The sequence below is a fragment of the Megalobrama amblycephala genome, linkage group LG10 (assembly GCF_018812025.1).
Source record: "Megalobrama amblycephala isolate DHTTF-2021 linkage group LG10, ASM1881202v1, whole genome shotgun sequence".
NCBI classification, from domain to species: domain Eukaryota; kingdom Metazoa; phylum Chordata; class Actinopteri; order Cypriniformes; family Xenocyprididae; genus Megalobrama; species Megalobrama amblycephala.
In genome coordinates this window covers 30,884,795-30,909,016 of record NC_063053.1, presented here as the reverse complement: position 1 = coordinate 30,909,016, position 24,222 = coordinate 30,884,795, and the positions used below count along the sequence as shown (strand labels likewise).

Below are 24,222 nucleotides of genomic sequence, written 5' to 3'. Positions count from 1 at the left end.
GTTACTGCGGGCCGCCCAACAAGCGGGGCCCCCCCAACACGTGCCCTGCGTGCCCGTCCGCTACGGCCGTCTGCTGGAAGCTAGTTATTTTAGTTTTTAAAGTTTTAAATATGGATGTTTTTCTTACATAAACGCATCGCTTCGCTTTAGAAGGCCTTCATTAACCCCCTGGAGCCGTGTGGATATATTTTATGATGGATGGAGGCAGTTTTTTGGGCTTCAAAATCTCATCCCCTATTCACTGCCATTATAAAGCTTGGAGGACATTATTTAATATAACTCCGATTGTATTCGTCTGAAAGAAGAACGTCGATATAGCTACACCTATGGCTTGAGGGTGAGTAAATCATTAGATAATTTTCATTTTTGGGTGAACTATCCCTTTAAATTACATCCAGTTCATAAGCAACACAGCACATGAGTGTGAATCCCGCGATATGATCTCGTGTCTGATCCACTACGAGAAGAAAGGAACTGTCCGTCTTGGCTGCACTTTTTCACTCCTCTCACTGCAGCCGCCTACTTTCGCCTAAATTTCAGGCGATGCGCATTTCAAAGGAACCTACTGTTAAATTATCCTAAAGTCAGAGTGTGTATATTTGCACTCGTCGCTAAATAGACGCTACTGAAAATGTTTGCTAGTAGGTAACCATAGAAACAGCACTGCTCATGCGCTTTGCATTGAAAAAAAAAAAAAATCGGGGTAACTTACGCCGATAAAGCATCAGAAACCTATTAACATTATGCATCACTTTATAAATATTACTATTATGTTTGTTTGTTTTTTTTTTCAGGTCACAAATATTTGCTTTAAAAGTATTTTAGATGATTGACGTTTAGTGGTGCTAAATCACAATTTGTATTGTTGACTGCATCAGCTAGCCTACCTACATTTTACTAGAAGTTTATCATTCATTTTTTAAAAATTAGAAATTCCATAATCGTGATAAGCATTTAATCTAAAGCTTGCCCATATGTGATTTTAGAAGTCTATCGAGAGTCTCTGTAGGCTATATTTTATTTACTGAGAACCCTTGTACATATATAGCCTAGTGTTATTAAACACATTGTGTCCAAAATATCCTTCTTCAGAACATTTGCCATTTTATTCGGATTATTTTTATGTATTTATTTTTTTTTTATGACAAATGCTGCTGATATCACAGTTTTATTGTATGAAAAATAAATGTACCTGTGATATTTTGCTATGGTCTCCATTGTGAATTCTTGAACGGACAGCCACAGATCGCTGCAAATACAAACCCAAGTGCAAAATCAAATAAAATTATCTTAATATCTAAATCATCATCAACTTAAAAAAAAAAAAAAACACGTGTCCCGTCTGAATCCTAGCCCAAAAGTCATTATACGTCGATGCATCTTCCAAGTTCAGCAAGTTTTGTTGTCTTTAGAAAATAATTTTCTCAGTAGATAGCCTATATCAATTAACACAAATAATGAATAGACTACAGCCTATTTTTTCTCGATTCCAAAAATCTAATTCTTTACGATGATGCGATAAGGAGAAGATGAAGCAACTTCACGAGTTCCTGTACACATCTCTCGAAATCTCATGCAAAAAAATATATATATATAATTCCCAAGGAAACAAGCCGCTTATGAATTATTATTCCATTGGCTTGTGATAAAACAGTCCATGCGGTCGCAGAAAAGACACCGTGTCGTTAGTTCCAGTCCGAGGGACATTCCTCTGCCTTGATTTTCATTTATAAAGAGTTTCTATGTTATCCAGGGGAAGGGGGGTGAGATGGTGAGAGACGCAGCTCGAGACGTCCATACGTGCCTTATCTTAGTGGCAGTGACGTGATATTGCAGCTCCAGTCCTGAGGCTCGGCGAGAAAGCGCTTTCCATCTCACTCTACAGCGAGTCAGCAGCAGCATCCTCCATCCGTCAGGGATTGCGCTCTACCTGCTACCCGACCTGGGCATCTCTTGAGGGACGGGCAGACAACGACTAATGATCAGTCGAGATTCACAGCATTTTTCGCCCTTGTTCTAGTGTCTGCTCACTTCTGTTGCGCTCTCATCACTTGGTTGCGTTGAGGTGAAAAAAAAGGAGCGAGATGATGATCCAGCCTGGAGTCTAATGCATTTTTGCTCATTGACCGTCTTGTTGCTCTAGACTTCATAGGCAATGGGAGATATCGATTCGCAGGGGAGCGACACGTTTCATTTCTAAAGGATGTTTCCAAGTATGTGGGAAAAATAGCCATAGCTTTCAGAGTGCAAGGTAAGTCTGTTTATATTATTATTATTATACATAGGTAGATAGGCAAATATGTGGGTTTGTACGATAATGAGATGGCCCTCGCCCAAGTTTATTCCTCTTCAATGCATAAACGAGTTAAAGATCCCGTAGTTTATTCTGATTAATGCAATACAAACTACGTCAATATTTCAGAGGACTTCAACGTTACACCAGGGCCAGTGCGAAGTTAAACAATGATCGACGAGTTTCGCAGGAAAATGACATAGAATGGAGTTTGGCGCCGACATATCGAAAATCCGCTTTGATGACCATATTCCAAATAAAAACTGACGATTGACAATCACGCTAGACTTCTTGGGTTTCCTAAGAGAGAGTGAACATGAATACACGTCGCTGCAGTTTTTATATATTTATTTATTTATTCATTGTCGCTACAGTTTTTTTTTTTTTCTCTAATCCGTTCACATTCGTGACGCGGCGCGACAAACTGGACTGGAACGCTCCTATAATAATCAACGGAAAGTGCAAGCGCGCGACGCAAAATCGTAGATGGGCAAGTAAAGCAAAAGTAGCGCGCTATGTTTGCAATGTGCGCCAATACTGTCTCGTCCTATATAGTCGTGTATAACATATCTGTATTGCATCGTACGCGTTTTGCTACGTCGTGCAAGTAGTGCCGCATTTAAGGTGATTAAATAATAAAAATAAAGGCTCGGTTTGGGAATGCTGTGACACTGCACACAGCTGCAATGCCTGCAGGATTCATGCAAACAAGACATCGAATAGCTTTTCTCTCCTGCTGGATCTCTCTTTCTCTCTCTCTCTCTCCACCGCCTTTCTTTCAGACTTCTAGAATATTTGGGAATTAAACACATTTGCACACATTATGATGAAATGCGTATAGCAGATCGTCGCGGAGACAGAAGCACAAGTTTTTTTGCCTCATGGAAAGCATAAATTGCATTCAGTAAGGGAATTAGATGTTGAATGTAAGGCTGCTTTAATCCTTATATAGATCACGACATTCCATTCCACCCAGACATACAATCGGATATGATGGTCTCCCTGTATTATATAAAAGACAATATTTAATAAATGTATGTGGGGTTTTTTTAGACTAAGTTGAATAGACCGAGCAGACTGAGAAATGTAGATGTTATTATGCGGTCAGACATGTAGATCACTGCAGAATTGTGACATATTACTCTCAATTAAATAAAACACGTTTTATTGTGATAAAAATGTTTTTGTTTGTTTGTTTGTTTGTTGGTTGGTTGGTGGGTTTGTTTGTTGGTGACATGTAATGCCAGCCTTTTTTATCCTTCCAAATGAACGAGTCGCGACTTAATATAACGACCATAAAGCTATTGAATGTCAATGATCACTGTGTCCGACACTGTCACTCATTCAAACACGGTAAAGATCATTAAGTGTGAAATGACCACGTTAAATGATTATTTAATCGCTAAATATTATGTTGTTTTATCCTGCCACAGCAGATGCCCAAAGTTATTACCCCCAATTTATTAAACACCACAAGGTGGCAATGTTTATCCGAAATGTGTTACATTCCCATGGAAAGAATCATTTAAATCTCTATAAATCTCGAGAATGGTAGTTTATGATCGAAAATAGGCGGTTCAAACGAACAATGTAGGTAAGTATGTGTTTAACACAAAGCTTAATTGGATAGTTAGGAGATCTCAGACTGAAACTCATCACTACCCACCATAAAGGCTGACAATAAATGTAGTGCATCATCTCTCTTTCTCTTGCAGGCCAAATGACATAGGATGAAGGCTGTTCGTAATCTGTTGATTTATATATTTTCCACCTATCTCCTGGTTATGTTTGGATATACTGGTGCCCAAGATTTCTGGTGTTCCACGCTGGTGAAAGGAGTTATCTATGGATCTTACTCGATAAATGAAATGTTTCCCAAGAACTTCACAAACTGCACTTGGACGTTGGAGAACCCAGATCCTACCAAATACAGCATCTACCTAAAACTTTACAAACGAGAAATTAGCTGTTCTGAATTCTCTCTGCTGGCTTACCAGTTCGATCACTTCTCCCACGAGAAGATCAACGAGCTGTTGAGGATCAACGAGTCCATCGTGCACCTGTGTGATGACGCCAAGAATATTTATGTGTTTTTGCATTACGACAAAAATTTTGTGCAGCTCCGGCGAGTGTTTCCCTACGATTACAACGGATTGACGACGAAGAAGACAGAGGAGGAGGAAAGGTCTGTGGTGGAGTTTGTGGTTTTAAACAAGGCGAGCCCGAGTCAGTTTGGATGTCAGGTGTTATGTACGTGGTTGGAAAACTGCTTGAAAGGAGAGAAGGCTGAATCGTGTGGAATAGTCTATGCTAAATGCACCTGCCCACAACATTTAGGCGATGGGGAATCTGAGAGCGTGCTGATGCTCAGTAACGTGGTGTTGCCTTTAAACCCCCAAACCGAAGGATGCCTGACTCCAAACGTGCGCTCGGCGCAGGTGTGCAATCTGAGCGCGGAGGTGCGGCGACCATCCAAGGAGGGTGAGTATGAACCAGACAGCTGCAGGCCTTTAATGCTGGAGATCATTTCACAGCTTAATTATACCCTGTCGTTATGATGCCCCCTTGTATTCCTCCACCCTTCCACATAAAAGAACACTAAAAACAGCTCACTGTGCTCTGCTACTGATGTCTATGACTTTTTTGTTTAGTTTCACAACAGTTTCTGGGTGTACCGAACAGGAATGTTCTTTCTTGATGTGTTTTATGTTTTTTTTTTTTTTTTTTATTTTTTTTTTATTTAATGTCAGAAGTGTAACACAACCCGGATGGTGATTTATTAATTAACTAATTCATTATTTTTTGAAACAGGGGTACTAAGTCTAATGTATGTTTACATCATGTCATCTCTTTTAATCTAGTAAACGTTTTTCAGTCTTTTGGAATTCAATCGTGAATCCAAACGGCATTAAAAAGAATCCCCAAATACTGTCTTTGGGAAAGCTTTGGCAGTGAAGAGGGTCAATTGAACTTGCTTAAAGCACCTGACACCATACTTAGCCTCTTGGCCTAAATGTAATTGTAATGCTGCTGTCAGCCTCCATCAATGACAAGCGTCTTCCTGTCAGTCGTCCCTCTGCTGTCCAGCTTTGTCTCTTGCCACGGACGCTGGCAGCAACAGATTGCCACAAATGCCTTTGAAGGAATTTGCTAGCATTTCTGAAGGGGGATGATGCATAATGGACTTGCATCGGGGTCACGGATATTACAGCTAATTAGCATCTGTAACATTTCACAACTGGCACAAGATAGAGATCAACTGGAGGCAGGAATGACCCAGCATACTGTGAAAGGACAACAGCTCACAGAGATTGTTGGCTGAGAATGGATGCTGACAGTCTCACTTCAATTCCAGCACAGTGATTCAAAAATAATGAATAATGAGGTGGCGAGAGAGAGAGAGAGAGAGAGAGAGAGAATGGGAGGGAGTAACCGTCCTATGGTATTCCGGTTTGACTTGCTGAAAATAATAACCCCATAGGGAGAAGGTGGCAGCTTTTCCGATCAAGCGGAACACTGTGCTTCGGAATTATCAAGGTTCAGTAGAGTTAAGTAGGCCCCCCGATTTCATTTTTCACCCCCCTTTTCAAATTAGCTTTATATTCTATTCCAAACTGTGTCATATTCCATTTATGATCTTGTAGCTGAGAGTGATTTTCATTTTATAATGTTTTAAATATGAATCAAGCTTGAAATGAAGATTAAGCCATTGATTATTTTGTTCCCCAGTTATTGTGTAAGCGCTTTATTACGGCACAGACTCTATAATTAATATCACTCCTTCTGCATGAATTCTTAAACAGAACTCCCATCCCATCTCAAAGCATTTTGTATCAAGTTGTCATTATAGCCACTGGCTTTACTATTAAAAAGTCAAACTTTCAGATATCTGCATGTTTAGAGAAGCTCATATGCACTAGATTATTTTTTTCTCTTTTTTCAAAGATTACACTGAAAGCTTCTATTTATAGAGCGGAGGCTTTAGTGGATTGCTATCACAGGTTTAAAAGAGCACACAAGCCCCGCTGTAGTGTCAAATGAAGCTTCTGCCCTCCCGGATGAGCGTTCAATGGCGTACGCCTTCAAACAGCCACGACGAAAAAAAAAGAGAGATCTGTACAGAGTGGGTCCAAAATAAATGGTTGTCTTTGATATCCCTCACGCCTGGTTGTGTGCATGTAACAAAGTGTGTCCGTTGAATGGGGCGATGAGAGGATCACTAAAACTGGTTTTCTGGTTCATTGCACTCTGCAAGATGATATCCAGCAGGCCAGCAAAAACATGAGCTTGATTATACTTTATGATAACATCAGTGTTTGAAATGCTGCCTTGCTGAGGATGAAAGTAAAGCGTTTTGAAATGTAAAAACATATTAGACTTGCATAATGGATAATTATGATGCTGGTGCACATTAAATGCACTTGAGCAGGCATTAGCTGATTGCGGTAATATTGCAGTAACCGATTTATGGTGGTGTTGCTGTATTAACACGTTAGGTTTGTTAAACATGGCCTCAAACAGGTTGATATATTTGACTATAACTAACTATAATTTCAATACACAGATCTGAATCGAAACAGCCAGATAGTAATTTGTTTGAGGACACATCTTTGATCACTGCTAATGTAACCGGGAAAGGCTTTTGTACACTTTTAGAATGTTTGAAACTTTTAAAGTTGGAACCCGTTTTCAAAATGTGGCACTTTTTGACAAAAGTTTGACAAGAACGTCAGCGACATATAAACAGCAGTGAAATCCATCTCATCAGCCTTCATACATTCTAACTAGTGATTTCTGTAGAAATGTCAACCTTGACCATGAAGCCGCAGCTAGGAAAATGGGATGCCAAGGCTAGTTTTGCACTGCAAGGTAGTCTATAAAATAGGCTGCCACAATTTATTCACAGCTCCAGCATTCAACTCGAAATGACATGGTTGTCTGATATGACATAAAGGACTTGGGAGTGAAAAAATAGCATTAAATGGCTTTGGACTAAGTTGTGCTGAAATGTTGACCATTTGTGCTTTTTAAAAAAAAGGCATTTAATTATTTTTTAAAATCATTTTAATATGTTCCTTCAACAAAATATATATGCAGAAAAATGATTATTTTCAAACCTCATTCTGACACTCTGCCTGAAATGATACGTTTTTACGAGGCGGCTCTTTGTCAGTAAATGGCCACTTTTATGATTGGCTAACATCACTGCGTAGGAAACATTTGAAACATGACATTTGAAAACATTATCCATAAAATAAAACATTATGAAATCATTCACTTATGGTTTGTGATGCAGCTGCTGTCACATTCAATAGAAATGGCTGCTTCATCTTTCAACAAAAGTTTCTTTGCGAACTCATCATTACACTGTGCCTTGCTTAGAACACAAAATGCTCCGAACAAACATAAAATCCTCTAACATGATCCGGGACACCATTAAAACGAAGGGATCCTTTTGAAGTCTGTACAGAGATGCAAAGAGCTGTTCAAACTGGATGCATCAAAGCGAACGTTCTTTTACTCTTCCATTTGTCTTGTTGTCGACAGACTCAAGTGCATGGAGTATGTCAGAAAGTGAATGGGCGTCTGTATACTGTATCCAGTGTAGACAGCATCATTGATTATAATGGGTTCTATTTGCTTTTGACGGGAACGCACATTCGGTGTAGGCAAATGTGAACCTTTAAGCATCTGAATGTTAGTGGGCGGAGCCTATGGTGCAATGTCTTGCTCCATAGGCAGTCATATGCAGATGTATTTGCCGTGCGACGTCACAGATCCGCAAAATATCAAAACAAGCCATCTTTGAAACTTGATTAAATGCATTGTTTATAACGAGGAGGATGTTTTTAAGCAACGAAACTTGCAGGATGTTTTAATGGTACAAAGACCTCTTATATGTCAAAAGATCATAACCCCTTTAATTCAATATTTTCTATTTTTGTCCCACTCCCAAGTCCTTTATATTGTTGATAGGCCCATGTAACTCATATGTTACGTGGCATGGAGTTATTTTTGTACCACAGTCTTGTTATGGATGATCTTTTTTACAGTGGTCCCCATAGGGCTCCCTGCTTTTGTGTGGTGGCCATATATGGGACATGCGGGCTATCCCACATTCTTATTTTCAGCAAGTCGTGTTTCTTCTCTTTATCTCTGCATCATCTCCTCTCCAGGCACAGTGACACTTGATGTGATGGCTTAAAGTCAGATGCTCCGAATTGTGTCGCCTAAATTAGTCACAAATGAAGCCCTGCTGAAGAAGAGCAACATCTCGAGGCTGTTTCTCATTACTCTCTGTCTCTCTCTCCACCACTGGTTTGCCCTCAGACAGCAGTGGCCGTTTGCTCTTTTGCCTGACCATTTCTGGAGAAGAAACTTGCCTGACTGCACTGCAGGGTCCGGGCCCCTTGCACTTCGATCTGTGGGGGAACTGAACTGTCACTTTGTGCAAACGACCCTTGTCAGGCTGAGGGCTCCAGAGCGTGTTGCGGAGCAAGAAAGGGGAATTCGGCTGATGCTAATGAAGTGCACGTCCACAGTGTGTCAGTTTGTGCTGAGTCATGCACAAGTGATAATATACACCCACTGGAATTTAAAATGTCAGATTTCAGAGAAACTTGAATGGTTACAAATGAGAATGAAGAGCGTGATGATTTATTTAGTATTCTCTGACCTCAGAGTGTTGGGTGGATTGCATCACTGTGCTGATGAATTATTTGTAGACTTTCTTATAGGTGCATTTGCAGAAAAAAAAAATGTCTTAAAACCTTTAGGTTTATTGTTACAATCAAATGAATTCTTGATAACACCGCATGCTAGTTTAGAAGAGCGAGGCCCCTTTTATTGAAGCTAGGGGCCATGAGAAGGCTGTGCATCTCCACTGCATAGTGGAGCCTTTTATTCACTTTGGATCAGTAGTCACAGCGCATCATGTTCATCACCATTGTTCTCTCAACTTGGAGGCCATCTTGAATTCTAGTCATTTCTTGAGGGGAGAATGCGTTTATCTATCTTTATTCCTTCATTCTTTTTTGTAAATGTCAAATGTTATGCTTGTGCTAGAGGTGTCTTTTGTTTTATGAAAAAAATATTTTTAAAGTCAATGTAAAATTCACTTCACAACTCATTTTACCTTTGCAATAGGATATTTCTGAATGAAACAGGCTACTGTAATATTGTTTCAGTGTTCATCTTGTTGCTAGGCTGGTAGTTTTGTACATTGTGATGACTTTTTTTTTAGTGGAAACTCTAAATAATATACAACATATAAACAAAATTTCAACTCAAAATGGAATGCCCTTAAAAAGGGAATGATAGGTGTACATAATTTAACAATAATTTACTGTGAAAGTATTTGCATTGCCTTGTTAAATCTAAGGGTACATTTACATGACAACAATGTACTAAAAACAGAAAAATTTTTCCATTGCTTTTTATAACAAAAAAAGACCCCCTACTAAAAATGCTGTATTATGCATGCCAGGCCAGTAGTTGGCGATGTCACTTTGTAAAGAAACACTACACGCCTATAGACTAAACGCATTATACGCATGACATCCCCCTTTTCACAAATTGCCGTTTTTGTAGTTTACAACAACTGTATCGTTTTCAAAAACTTGCACTTTAAAACCTGTTTTCAAAATTTGCGTTTTCAGGCCCCCAAAATGCTGTTGTTGTGTAAATGTATGTCCAAAATGCATCAAAAGTTTTCCATTTTTAGTTAAAACATGTTGTGTAAACTCATTCTTTTTTATCTCTTTTAAAGAATATTTTACAGTAACATTATATATTGTCTTACATATTACGAACGCACCAGGAATGTGCATTTAAATAGGAACCATTTGATTTATTTACTGACTTTAAGATTAAGACTCTGATATAGGTACGAGGGAGTGTTTAGCATATGTACATCCTTGAAAATTGCATTTACCAATAGCATTCAAACCCTCCGTGGTGCAGGGATTATATGTGAAGCTCATATCAATCAAATTCATGTAAGTAAAACTACTTCTAAAGCCTTTTATAATGACGCCTGTGTTATTTTTTGCAAAGCCAGCAAGAAGAAAAAAAGTAATAGGAACTGCTAACTCTCCTGTGTGTTCAACCTTTAAATGTGATGAATTTGTGCAATTTCTGGATATCACAGGTATGCGACATCAGACAATGGCAAGAACACAAACACATTAAACCGCTTTATTCATAGATGGATTTGCACTTGTGTGCTTGGGAGGAAGTGGGGAACACCACATAACACCGCAAAAAGGTCTGTTTTAATGCACAGATCCGGGATGAATGATTTAAGGAATCACAAGTCTGATCTCATTGGTATTTGTAGGTATTAATATGTAAAATTTAAGTATACATTTTTGGATAATACCCATACAATATGGACATGCTGACAAGCATCAATAAGTTAGTAGAATTGACATATGGTCAATTTTAGTAATATTAATTTGGAGTACTTGTAAAGTTTTTTTTTAATTTTTAAACATGTTTAAATATTTTGCATAGTTTACTATCAAATAAGTATTTGAGGGGCCATTTACACAACACCATTTTGAACTAAAAACAGAAAACTTTTTATGCGTTTTGGACATTTATTTACATGACAACAATGTTTTGGAATGGCAACTTTTGAAAACGGGTTTCAAAGTGCAAGTTTTATGATGAAAATGTTTTATGTTTTTCTTGACAAAGTGACATCGACACCTACTGGCCTGGCAGCATAATACAGTGTTTTTGTCATTTTTGCAAATCTGTGCAAACGGGGATCGTTTTGATAAAGTTGTCATCTGTACGTGAAAAATGCAAACGGAAAACTATGCCGTTTTTAGTACATGATGGTCATGTAAACATATGTGACTTTTTATTTTTTAACTCGCAGTGATTTTTTTGCATTATAGTTTTATATTTTATAGTTTTTTTTTTTTTTTTATAAATCAACTTATTAATTTCATAAATTCAAGGGTCCCTAAACAGTTTTTACATCTTTGAAGTTATTCATATGTACAGTTCTTGCATTTTAGCTGCTTTGAATAATGAAAATGTTGGTGTGCCAGAACCAACTTTACATATGAATGCATATAAAGTTCTGTCCTGTAACTCTAGATGGCACAGGCTGATAGGTCCTTAACTCAATCTGTTTGCAATCACATCAATCTCTATAGAGCACAGCTGATTGGTTCCTGCTGTATCAGTAGCCAATGATACAGCAATGATGCTGTAGCCTGTGTCAGTATCTGCTCCAACCTCAAATACTGGGTCAGCATTTGACAGCATAGCAGTTGCAGCACGCTTTCAGAAATCCTCCACCTTCCCCAGCTCCACCTGTATAGATCTGCTATGGGTAATTCATGTATACTATATTGTACAGCAGCATGCCTTGCTCATAGCAGCATGTCGTGTATGTATTGGAAGTAGCAAGTCTTGTACTTGCTCTGTAATAGCAGCAATAGCAGCAGCAGCGTAGCAGGTCTATTCTGCCAAGACCAAATACATTAACATTGTCATATCCATTACCATGCCATACACTCTGAGAGTTGTCATGACAGAAATATAATTGCTAATGAGATCATGATAGATTGTCTTTTTACATACATTTAAGGTGGCATGATTCATAAACGTTGTAGGGAATCATGAAGGATGTATGTGGTTTTACAAGACTGCAAAACTCATCCTTATCTTAAAAAAAGCAAAAATAAAGGTTATGGTTAGGCAATTAAAATGGAACTTAATGGGGCCATAATTAGGAATTAAAAGCAGAAATGGGAATCTTCTTATCTTATAAAGCACTTATATTAATTTATTCTATTAATTATTAATTAATAGATTAATTATTCTATTTCATTCTATTAATTATTCTTAAGCTAATTTTACATTTTGTAAAGTTGTAATATATATATATATATATATATATATATATATATATATATATATATATATATATATATATATATATATATATATATATATAAACATAAACATTTAGGCCTCATTCCACTGTAAGTGTCTGACTGTAACCCCGATTTTTATGTTTATTTATTTATTTATGTATTTAATTTTTTTAAGAAAAGGAGGGACAAATGGAAATGAAATTGTGGTAATCAACATTGTCAACTGAGCTCTACTCATCCTTAATCCAGAATATGCCTTATATACTTTGGTACTATTTAAAATATCAACTGCATGCACATCTGACTATTTCAGAATAGTGACTTCATTTGACTATATTCAGTACCCAAAGTCCATAATCGTTTCTATGCAGCTGCCATCTCTCTTTCAAACAATAAAACGCTCGATATATTGTCAGATTGCCGTATGTTATCAAAAATGATCTCTCTTGCATATTTTCCTGTTGGATAGAACAGCCATAACTGGGTGCATATTGAATTCAATTTTAATCTACCGAATTAGGCTCCTCTGTGTCACTTTGGAAAACATGATGGGAAAGGTAGCCCTGAGCAAAACTGTTTTGTAATTATTTGGGTCGTACGCGCTGCTGTGTTTACAAAGTCAAATCAGGTGGATAGCTGTAATTGATCACGTGGACAAACAAGAAATCCCAAGGCTCCACTTGTGATTTCAAATGTTTTGTGTATATAAATAAGTGAGCACAGAAATTCACATTTGCATATTCTGAACGCTGGGAGGCCGGTTTGGCCTGTATAACACGGTTCAGATTAATTATGTGATTTGAGAATATTGAAAATTTTTCAGAATAGCTGCAGACAAATCAAACTCTTTCATCACCATTTTTAATTAATATTGATTGGCATGAAGTAATATTTATGCAAATAACCTGATTTGCATTTCCCAAATAATTTATTTCTCATTTATACCATCTTCCTTTCTCTGCCAATCAGTTACATCCCACAAATGTTTGGCAAGTGCATAGTTGCTTAGATTTCCTGGGAGGTCCCTGACTGCTGAATGACCATATGGTCCTGTTACTAGCATCATCATCAAAATTATGCTCTCGTGCTGCATAGGAAATTTGATGGCTTCTGATTTGAGGATTATACTTTGAAAGGGTCAAAGTACACAGTGACTGGGACATCAAAAATGCTGAGAACTGCAAGTGAGAAGAACACTCAAGCTTTTTATGATCATTTGTTAGAGTGTTCATCATCATCATCATCACGTTCACTGTGTTTACATACGACACTATTTTGCCATTAATTCTGGTCTTTCAGACATAACTTTCCAAGAGCATTTGTAATCTTATCATGGCCTCCAAAATATTTTGGCTTTCCTGGTTATTCGAAAGTAGTTCAGATCAAAACGATGTCAGATTTGATCTAGTTGGAAGATTATGCTGGTTGTCAAAACATTGATATAAGATTAATGTTAGGTCATACTTCTGCAGTGACTTTTATCTCTCAGGATTATTTTACTCTGAATTGACTGTCTAGTGAAAATTTCTATACAAATGGGCTCCAAAAATATGAGGCCACATTGAAACGATATTTAAAACTGAAAGTTTAATTTGGATTTAACTTTCTCTTATTTTTTGTAATAACTATATAATAACTGTGCAATAACTATATGTAATAACTATAGTTGTAATAACTGTATAATGTTTTAATTGCCTGGCAAGTCCAGAATGATATATCTTCTACAAGATATATCAGTCCGGTCAGTCCGCCCTCCGCCGCGCCTCGAGTCAACTCCAAACCGTACCGTGCAATCAGATTCGTTTATTTCAGTGACGCAAACAGCGTCACTCTAGTGCGGCGAAAGTCCCTTCAATATCAACAAAGATTACGCACGGGAGACCTGAGAGTTTGTTCTATTCAGCCGTGAATTCAGTTTTAAATTACCAAAACACATTAATTATTTACTTTTCGCTGTTGACTCTCTTAGGGATGTGCAACGATTAATCACGATTAATCATTTGCTAAATAAAAGTCTGTGTTTACGTAATATATGTGTGTGTTCTGTGTATAATAATTATGTATATAAAATACAGACACATACATTTATATATTTAAGAAAAATGTTAGATTTATATATAAAATATTTATATGTAATATAAAATGTATATAAATATATGTATTTATTTAAACATGCATGTGTGTGTATTTATATATACATAATTATTATACACAGAACACACACATATATTACGTAAACGCAGACTTTTATTTTGCAAACGATTAATAGCGATTAATCATTGCACATCCCTAGACTCTCTTGTAGCTTTGCTAACGTCATATCCGCCCTTCTCTGATTGGTTTACTCTGCTTCTTGTTTGCTTTTATTTGCTCCGCCCTAGAAATCGAATTGATTCAATGGCCGATTTTCCAGGTAAATGTTTTAATACAACAGCACATGAAATTAAAAAAAATGCAAAATAGAGGCATTTTCACTAGTGCTCTCAGACTTTTGCACCACTGTATTTGTAATAACTGTATAGTGAGTGAAATAATCATTAACCGCTAATTTTCACATCAATAGTCAGCCAGAATGGCTCTCTGTGGAGTCTTTGTGAGAAGACTTTCTCCTGTGACACATTAGGCTGAAATGTTTTCAAACACTCATTGATTCATTATGCTTTGGGCTGACCCTGTTCAGTGGCCACGTTGACCTACCGTTTGTCACTGTCTGATTAGAAGGGAATGCAGATAACAACAAGCAGTGAACCTGCAGAAATAAACATTGCATAAATGTGCTTAATTAAAGTATTCCCTGATTAGAACCTGTGAGGTCATATACTTTGTATCCTGGTGAAACAATTACTACAGCACTGCATTTAAAGCTGTGTCTGATTTCTTCACCACTAGTGGCACTAAATGGAATTGCAATCATATTCTTCTTCTTCTTTTTTTTTTTTGTTTCCCCAGACACGCCCCACTGTCTGCTATTGGTCAGATAGTCCCTAGTCCAAAACTCACATCATTGGTTGAGACAGTGTTGTAGTGATATGATGTAGTTTTTGCGAATGCAGTATTGTAAGGAATGGAGATACTGTGCGTTGGTGCAGTTGAGGTGAGAATACCTTTTAAAATGGCAGGCAGGTGTGAAATTACTCATTTGTCACAAATTACAATTTTGTCACAAAATTATGATGATGCCCAATTGAGCTTTACAAGCGCAATGGCCAGTGATATTTCATGTCTTCCTGTCCTCATAAAAATGAATTGTTGTTTCTGTGCGAAAAACTGCATTGGTAGTTATTGTTGACATCTGGTCTGAAAGTGGGTGGAGCAAAATTGCAGACGATAATTGTCCTGAGTTTTGTGTTATTTCAATTATTTAGGCTTCTCAGCATGGCAGAAATTAAGCCCATATTTTTAAAGGCTGATGATAAATCCTCCATTAATATTCATTTACCTCTGTTTATCTGAAACAGATATAATGAGCACATCCTCCATTTCACATTACTGGGGATTTTTGTTCTTTGGCATCTCTTGGGAGTCCGTACTGCATCTATTTGGCACAGTTATATGGCAAGTCATTCTCGTAGAGAAGCTCAAATTTGTCTTTGTGGCTAACAATGGCCTGCTCAAGGCACTGATTCTGTTCATGCACTTTTAAAGTGTGATACAGTGCAAGGTTATTTAGCTGATCAAAAATATTTGGTCGCTCGAGCCAGTCCAACATGCATTTGATTCAGATTTTATGTGAATAGCTTACAATAAGTCGTTCCAAGTGTGAAATGAGCTGAACTGATTTGTACGGACAGTGGATGGGTTTGAGCCTTTAGCTGGATAATTCATGGCTGCCTCAGTCACTTTGTAATGATAATAGTGACATCCGCCGGGTGCTGATATCATTCTGAAGGAAAGTTTTTGTCATGCACCGAGAAAATAACTCGAACAAGAGGATTTATGGAATGCGGCTACGCTTCCTGTTGAAAATTTAAGACATTTTCTCTGTAGAAATATGATTACTAAACTAGCATTGTTTTTCTCTCTTCAAAGCAAATATTCATTTGGTGTGTGTGTGTTTCTTTGTGCATGTATTTAGTGGGCAATCAGTATGGCTCATATTTAATTATCATTCAACTTAATTATTTAAGCATTATGATATTATCTTATATTATATATTTACTAAGCATTTACTGAAAAAAAGATGCATTTTAAAATTAATTTATTTGTTATTTGGCCCCTATATTCACTATAGTCACTATATTGTCACTAATACTACTACTACTGTGGAGTAATTTTTTTTTCTTCAAAATCACTCATAATGTTTAATATATAAGCAAAATATAACACAAACACTTTTTTTTTATTATGACTATTGCTGTAGTGTTATTGAATGTAGTTATTGAATAGAGCAAAAGAGTCATGTTAACATTACCATTCATTTTTAGTTGTTGCATCTGGTTGGTATATGTGATTCCCCCCCCCCAACCTTCAGGACGAGGTGATTAGTTAATTCACTACATCAAAGCAAGAGCCAAATGTGCTTGTGTTCACGTTGTCCTTCATACTTCAAACACAGTGTCACATGAATATGTGCTGCCAGTAATGTGTCTCTGAAGATACAGTGGCTTGCTTCATCCTGAATGTATTGTTTGTAGTGAATGCAATCCTCAAGCACTTGCATTTACTGTGTTATTTTAACACCTGTGGCATTTCGGAGAGAAATTAACAAAAATACTTGCAGCATGCCATGAAATTCCATGTTTTATGCCTTTTTTAAAACTATTTTATACAGCTGTTTTCTTCAGTCTCACCCATTCATCCAATAATGCTATGCATATTCAAAGATTGTAACTTTTCTTTGCAGAACAATACTCCAACAGATATTATACATTCAGATCACTATCTAGTGTTCCACTGTCACAATTGCACATCAAAGCATGGCAATTACAGTGAGCAGAAAAGAGGATTTTCCATTAACATCTAACCTGTATTCAAACCAAATGAGACTGTCAGTCACAAAAGCTGTTTTATCCTGACAGGGCAGAAGTAAGCAATCCATTCGGTGATAATTTAGCATTGGTGAAAGAAGTCAGTGTCGGTGAGCAACAGTGGTGGACGAAGTACACAAATCAAGTACTTGAGTAAAAGTACAGATACCCTAATAAAATATTACTCCAGTAATGTTTTTAAAGATTTGTTTTTGACTTTATTATGACAGGATAGTAAGCTGACAGGAAGCAATGTTGGAGAGAGAGAGAGAGGAACAAAATGTGTTAACATTTTAAGAAAAATCATTGGAAATTGCTACAACAGCGGGGAAGATGCATGGGCATTAATTTGCCTTGTTGTAACGTTATGTTTAGTTTTTATTTAAAATCTTCCCCATTCAGACAGTAATACACAAATGTGGACATGTCCACATTCAATCATTTTATACAATGAGCCCTTTTATGGCAGATTTAGTTCACAAACAACTGACAGTTGTGACCTAAAAATGAGTTTCATTTACAATAATAAATCCTAAAATTCGGTATTGTAACTTACTTTTCGTCCGTGCACTCAAGCTCAGAGGATCTCCCGTTCTTTTCTCATTTTAAGCCAGACTTGTGAATTGTTGACTAGAGACTTGCTCTGACCGGATCATTTGAATCAGTGAGTTGTTGAGTTCATTAACAGGTCCATTAAAAAGAATCAGCTCGTTCACAAATCAGACGCTGCTGTCATGTCTTACTTTTTCTTTTTTCTATTTCTATTCTCCATTTATTTAAAAAAAAAAATCCTTGCTTGACACAGCACTTGTTGTACTTAAAGGGATAGTTCACCCAAATATGAAAATGTGATGTTTATCTGCTTACCCCCAGCACATCCAAGATGTAGGTGACTTTGTTTCTTCAGTAGAACACAAATGATGATTTTTAACTCCAACCGTTTCCGTCTGTCAGTCAAATAATGCGAGTGGATGGGAACTTCTACTATAAGAGTAAATAAAACTTGCATAGACAAGTCCAAATTAAACCCTGCGGCTCGTGACGACACATTGATGTCCTAAGAAACTAAACGATCGGTTTGTGTGAGAAACCGAACAGTATTTATATCATTTTTTAACTCTAATACACCACTATGTCCAACTGCATTCAGCACTCGCTTAGTGAGGTCTGATCGCGCTCTGACAACGGCAGTGATGTCTCGCGCTTATACTTCAATGAGTGCTAGACATCACTGCCGCTGTCAGAGCGCGATCAGACCTTACTAACGAGTGCTGAACGCGGTTGGACATAGTGGTGTTTTAGAGTAAACAGATAAACATCAATTTTTCATTTTTGGGTGAACTATCCCTTTAAGTTTATTTGATTGCTTCTGCTGTCTCATTTGTAAGTCGCTTTGGAGAAAAGCGTCTGCTGAATGACTAAATGTAAATATCTCATAATTTGGCAGCAGGTATATTAGGCTGCTATCACTTTAACACCTGACACACAGATCCATTATACTGTTACAAATGCGTTTTCTTTCTCAACTGTTAAACTGACTGTGTTTATGTGAATACTCAACAAGACTTGCATTTTGACATTGTTTTGTGTATTTGACTGTTTTAGCGCAGTAAGCAGCGTAAATGAAGAGATGGCTTTATATGTGCACACTTTGGGTGTGAGCACAATATCTGCGGGAATGAGTAAAATTATGCGCAATACATGGAATCCCACATCGAAATTCAAGTCCTGTAACACCAGTAATATTCACCTGGAACAAACGAAACGAGTGAGTGAGGGGAGGCCAACTCGCTGTCGGAGAGATAAGAAATCGAGAAAGCGCAGCTGGTATTGTGTATGTATTCTGCGGAAAATGAGCTTTGAAAGCATTTCAGATATTTCAGTATCGATATGTATCGAAAAATCTATATTTTTGACAATACTATTTTGCACTTAGATTATAATTTCATATGCCTTTTTAAAAGACTACAATTGAAAAATGTATATATTATATAATGTGGCTAGCAGGAGTGACTGCGTTACATGCCACTGATGAAATCCACCAGCATTTGCCGGTTTGGCGGGTGTTAAAACATCAAGCCCTGGTTCTATGATCTACTTAGGCTTACAATGCTTTTGGGAAACGCAGCCCAGATTAATAACAGGAAGATCTCATTGCACTATTTGTATCACCATTCCACAGCTTATGTCTTGTCTTCTGATAGTAAATTGAAGAACTCCTAGTGAAGACTACTCAAAAACATTTTAAGGATAGTAAAAGATCAAAATGAAATAGAAAACTTCTTTTACTTATGTTGAAGTGTAATACTTTAGATACAACTGGGACATGAATAATTAATGTTTGAAATTCCACAGTATACAACCACACACTGTTATAAAAGACCCAAAATAAACAAGTTAAAAAGATTTCATTAGTCTAATAAAGCATTAGAATGGAAAATAGGCTTATTTTCTCCCTCATTATAATGTAGGAAGCATGCACAAATAAAACTTAGTCACCAAGAGAGAGAACTTTCAGAAATGGGCAATGAGATTAACTGGCCTATTATTAATGTTACAGCCATAAAACAGTGATGTGATAGGACAAACCGCAGAGATGAGAGTGCTTCTCAAGGACGAGTTGACGGAGAGTTGGGCGTCCAGGGAGAGCTGACGAACACACAGACTGACACAACCTTAGTCGAGCAAGGCTGCACTTTAAAGTCACCCTGGGCCGCCTCGTGTAAGACTCCGATTAGTCGACGGGGGTCAAGAAGCATGTTTCAAAAGTGATTATTTTCTCCGCTGGGTTATTTGAGGGCAGCGTTTGTTTAGCAGCTGTGTAATGTAATGAGAACAGAGATAATGCGTGTTTCCTTTCATGCGACGTACAATGTCATATTGAATTTGAAAATGCGATTGTGTTTCACTTGAAAATCGAAATTGAAATCGTTGTTGCCTCTGTAATATGCTGATAGTGGAATTGAAAATTCAATTATAGGTTAGCAACAGCCGCTGCAAGTGTAGTACAACTCTCTGTGAGTTAGAATAAAAGAACTTAGCAATTAAAATGACACTTTTAAATGTACATGTCACACAAGCTGTTATCAAACCATATATTATTATAATAGGGTGTTGCACAGTAAGAAACCTACTGTTCTTTTACTGTTCTCCCCACAATGATGGCAATATTCAAAATCCTTGTCCTTGTGGGGACATTTTTTGGTCCCTATGAGGAAAACAGCTCATAAATGTGACCCTGGACAACAAAACCAGTCATAAAGGTCTTTTTTTTTTTTTTTTTTTTTTTTTTTTTTAAATTAGATGTATACATCATCTGAAAGCTGAATAAATAAGCTGATGTGTGGTTTGTTAGGATCGGACAATATTTGGCCAACTTTTTAAAAATCTGGAATCTGAGGACGCAAAAAAATCAAAATACTGAAAAAATTGGCTTTAAAGTAGTCAAAATGAAGTCCTTAGCAATGCATATCCACTCACAAAAATGAATTTTTTATATATTCACAGTAGGAAATTTACAAAATATCGTCATGGAACATGATCTTTACTTAATATCCTAATGATTTTTGACCCATACAGTGTATTGTTGGCTATTGCTACAAATATTATCGCTTATGGCTGGTTTTGTGGGCCAGGGTCACAAACCATACAGATTAGTGTTTTTTAAAAATTTAAAAATGCAGAAAGTTTTCAATGAGGGTTGTGTTTAGGTGTAGGGTTAGGGTTAAAGGATTAGTTCACTTTCAAATGAAAATTACCCAAGTTTTACTCACCCTCAAGCCATCCTAGGTGTATATGACTTTCTTCTTTCTGACGAACATAATCTTACTTATATTAATAAATATCCTGACGCATCCGAGCTTTATAATGGCAGTGAATGGGACCAATGAGTATAAAGCTCAAGAAAGTGCCTCCGTCCAAAGCAAAATTCTCCACACGACTCCGAGGGGTTAATAAAGGCCTTCTGAAGCGAAGCAATGCATTTGTGTAAGAAAAATATCCAAGTTATGAAGTAAAATATCTAAAATATCTAGCTACCGCCAGACCACTTTCTGTATTCAACTTACGAAGAAAGTGTAATGCCTCTCGCTGTTTAAAACACTTACGCTACATCCTACACCTTCCGTATTCAACTTATGAAAAAAGCTTAACTGACGCGACGTCTTTTGTAAGTTGAATACGGAATATATTATACTCGTTGGTCCTGTTTACTGCCATTATAAAGCTTAGATGCGTCAGGGTATTTATTAATATAATAATATAATTTAAAATGAAAAATAATTTTCATTTGAAAGTGAACTAATCCTTTAAGAGAAATAATATACAGTTTGTGGAATGTCCCTTATAAAACATGGAAGTGTGTGTGTGTTTTAATCAACACAGGCTGTATTTTTTGCCTCTTTTGACACATTTGCAAAAAAAAAAAAAAAAAAATCTTGAAAGAGCTAATCAAAATGTCACAAAAAGCTTTTCAGGACACTTTTATTTACAGAAGTTTTGCAAATTTCTTTTAAGGTCTGTAGTTTCAGACATGTTTTGCCCTGAATACACGTTTTAATTGACTTCCTAGACGGTCTGCCTCATTTTGCTCTATCTGTTAAAACATGACATACAGGGCAGAGCTAAGTAAGATGTTTTGATGATTTGAATGATTTTTATGGAAGCTGGATCACTTTGTATGAGTTTCAAAATGCAGACAGGGAATTCGCTAGGAAAGAATTGACTCCACTGATAGCACCGTTTTTCATACGCTGTCTGTTGTTTCAGCTTCACTAAACGAGTTATGCAAATCAGGTAATGGCGCAAACGTATCCACAAAATCTGAAGGCAATTTGCACGGCATAATTTTTGTTCTTGCGGGTTGGTTTTGAGTGCTATGTTGTGGAAGGATGCAGCAGACTCCTGCAGTCTGACTGCATAAATATAAAGGCACAAGATATAATGAGCTTAATTTGCATAGAAAGAAGGCGTGTTCATGCTACAAAAAAAAAAAAAAAAACTGCTGATGACAATTCAAATAAAGTGCAACTCTATGTCAATGCATTTAACTCCTTGTTAAATTGGATTGCAGGTGGTTAGTGAATAAGATGCAGATTTCTGTGCTGAAGGTGCAAAGGTGCACTTTTTAGTGAATTCCCCCAGAGTTGTTGTAACTCTTTTTTTTCCCCCATTTGGGAGATAAGAGATAAAAACAATTAGAGTGGAGATCATTTTATGTCCCCAGAAAAAAAAAGAAAGAAAAAGAAAGAAAGAAAACGAAAAAGAAAAAATGCACTACACACACTGACCTTGGTCTGAGTTATTTTTGAGATAGTTTCTCAAGGCGTTATTCTCTGACGCATCGTCCTTAAAGGAAATGATGATTTCTCTTTGTTCCCATGTGATTATGCTAACGAATGCTAATTTCACTTCCACCCAATGCATAAGCAGTCTCTGCTTGCTTTTACAATTACAATTCCTTTGATTACTATCACAAATAACCTTGGCATTATCTATTAGAATCATCTTTGATGCAATGGAAAGTGGAACATGAAAGAAATGTCATCAATGTTTATGAAAAGTATCCTCATTCGTTGGCGTTCTCCTGTGAAATGCAAATGTTGCAATGACACTATAGCAGGAAGTTGTCAACTTTGTTTAATCCTTTCGTTTTTCCAAACGCCTTGGATAAATGTTCAACTGTGGATGTTTCAAGGATGATCACATTCAATTACAGGAAGAAGACAGGGAATCACCTGCAGTCCTGCGTTACATGTGCATTGTGGTGTAAGCGCGCAGGTTGAGATACCTCAGCAAAAGTCTAGATAATTTGATTTTCCTGTTGGGCTCAGTAAGCAGATTGAATTAAATGTTTCAAAAGGTTTCTTACACAGCAGAAAAGGTGGCAGGTGTCATTTAAGGGAGTTGGTTTCTTTTGTAAAATAAAGACTTTCTCTGTGGTTCAGGATACATTTTATTTTATTTTTTATTTTTATTTTTTATCTTTGGCAAAGTCTCATATCTTAGATTCTGCTTTAAAAGTGTCAAAAGGTTTATTTTATTTGTTTTGTTTTGTTTTGTTTTGTTTTGTGTTTTGTTTTGTTTTATCTGGCAAAGTCTCATATCTTAGATTCTGCTTTAAAAGTGTCAAAAGTTTTGTTTTGTTTTGTTTTTGTTTTGTTTTGTTTTGTTTTGTTTTGTTTTGTTTTGTTTTGTTTTGTTTTGTTTTGTTTTGTTTTGTTTTGTTTTGTTTTGTTTTGTTTTGTTTTGTTTTGTCTCTGGCAAAGTCTCATATCTTAGATTCTGCTGTTAAAGGGTTAGTTCACCCAAAAATGAAAATTCTGTCATTTATTACGTACCCTCATGCCGTTCCTCACCCGTAAGACCTTCGTTAATCTTCAGAACACAAATTAAGATATTTTAGTTGAAATCCGATAGCTCCGTGAGGCCTGCATAGGGAGCAATGACATTTCCTCTCTCAAGATCCATAAAGGTACTAAAATCATATTTAAATCAGTTCATGTGAGTACAGTGGTTCAATATTAATATTATAAAGCGACGAATATTTTTGGAGCGCCAAAAAAAACTAAATAACGACTTATTTAGTGATGGCTGATTTCAAAACACTGCTTCAGGAAGCATCGGAGCACAAATGAATCAGTGTGTCGAATCAGCTGTTCGGAGCGCCAAAGTCACATGATTTCAGCCGTTGGCAGTTTGACACGCGATCTGAATCATGATTCGATACACTGATTCATTTTTGCTCCGATGCTTCATGAAGCAGTGTTTTGAAATCGTCCATCTCTAAATAAGTCGTTATTTATTTATTTTTTTTGGCGCTCCAAAAATATTCTCGTCGCCTTATAATATTAATATTGAACCACTGTACTCACATGAACTGATTTAAATATGTTTTTAGTACCTTTATGGATCTTGAGAGAGGAAGTGTCCATTGCTCCCTATGGAGGCCTCACGGAGCTATCAAATTTCAACTAAAATATCTTAATTTGTGTTCCGAAGATTAACGAAGGTCTTACAGGTGTGGAACAGCATGAGGGTAAGTAATAAATGACAGAATTTTCATTTT

At 36.8% G+C, this 24,222-nt stretch overlaps 1 protein-coding gene across 4 annotated transcripts in view; it reads left to right on the top strand.

The window, feature by feature from the left end:
• The first annotated feature begins 1,619 nt into the window (after nucleotides 1-1,619).
• Nucleotides 1,620-24,222, top strand: part of adgrb3 (adhesion G protein-coupled receptor B3) — a 226,121-nt gene continuing 203,518 nt past the window's right edge. For 2 of the 4 annotated variants that reach the window (XM_048205754.1, XM_048205752.1), the window contains exons 1-2: nucleotides 1,632-2,251; nucleotides 4,009-4,774. In XM_048205754.1, the coding sequence (XP_048061711.1) occupies nucleotides 4,024-4,774 (751 nt within the window). In that variant the 5' untranslated portion in view covers nucleotides 1,632-2,251; nucleotides 4,009-4,023. Of the gene's footprint in view, nucleotides 2,252-4,008; nucleotides 4,775-24,222 lie in introns of all 4 variants that reach the window. The other 2 variants (XM_048205753.1, XM_048205755.1) reach the window with 2 other exon arrangements.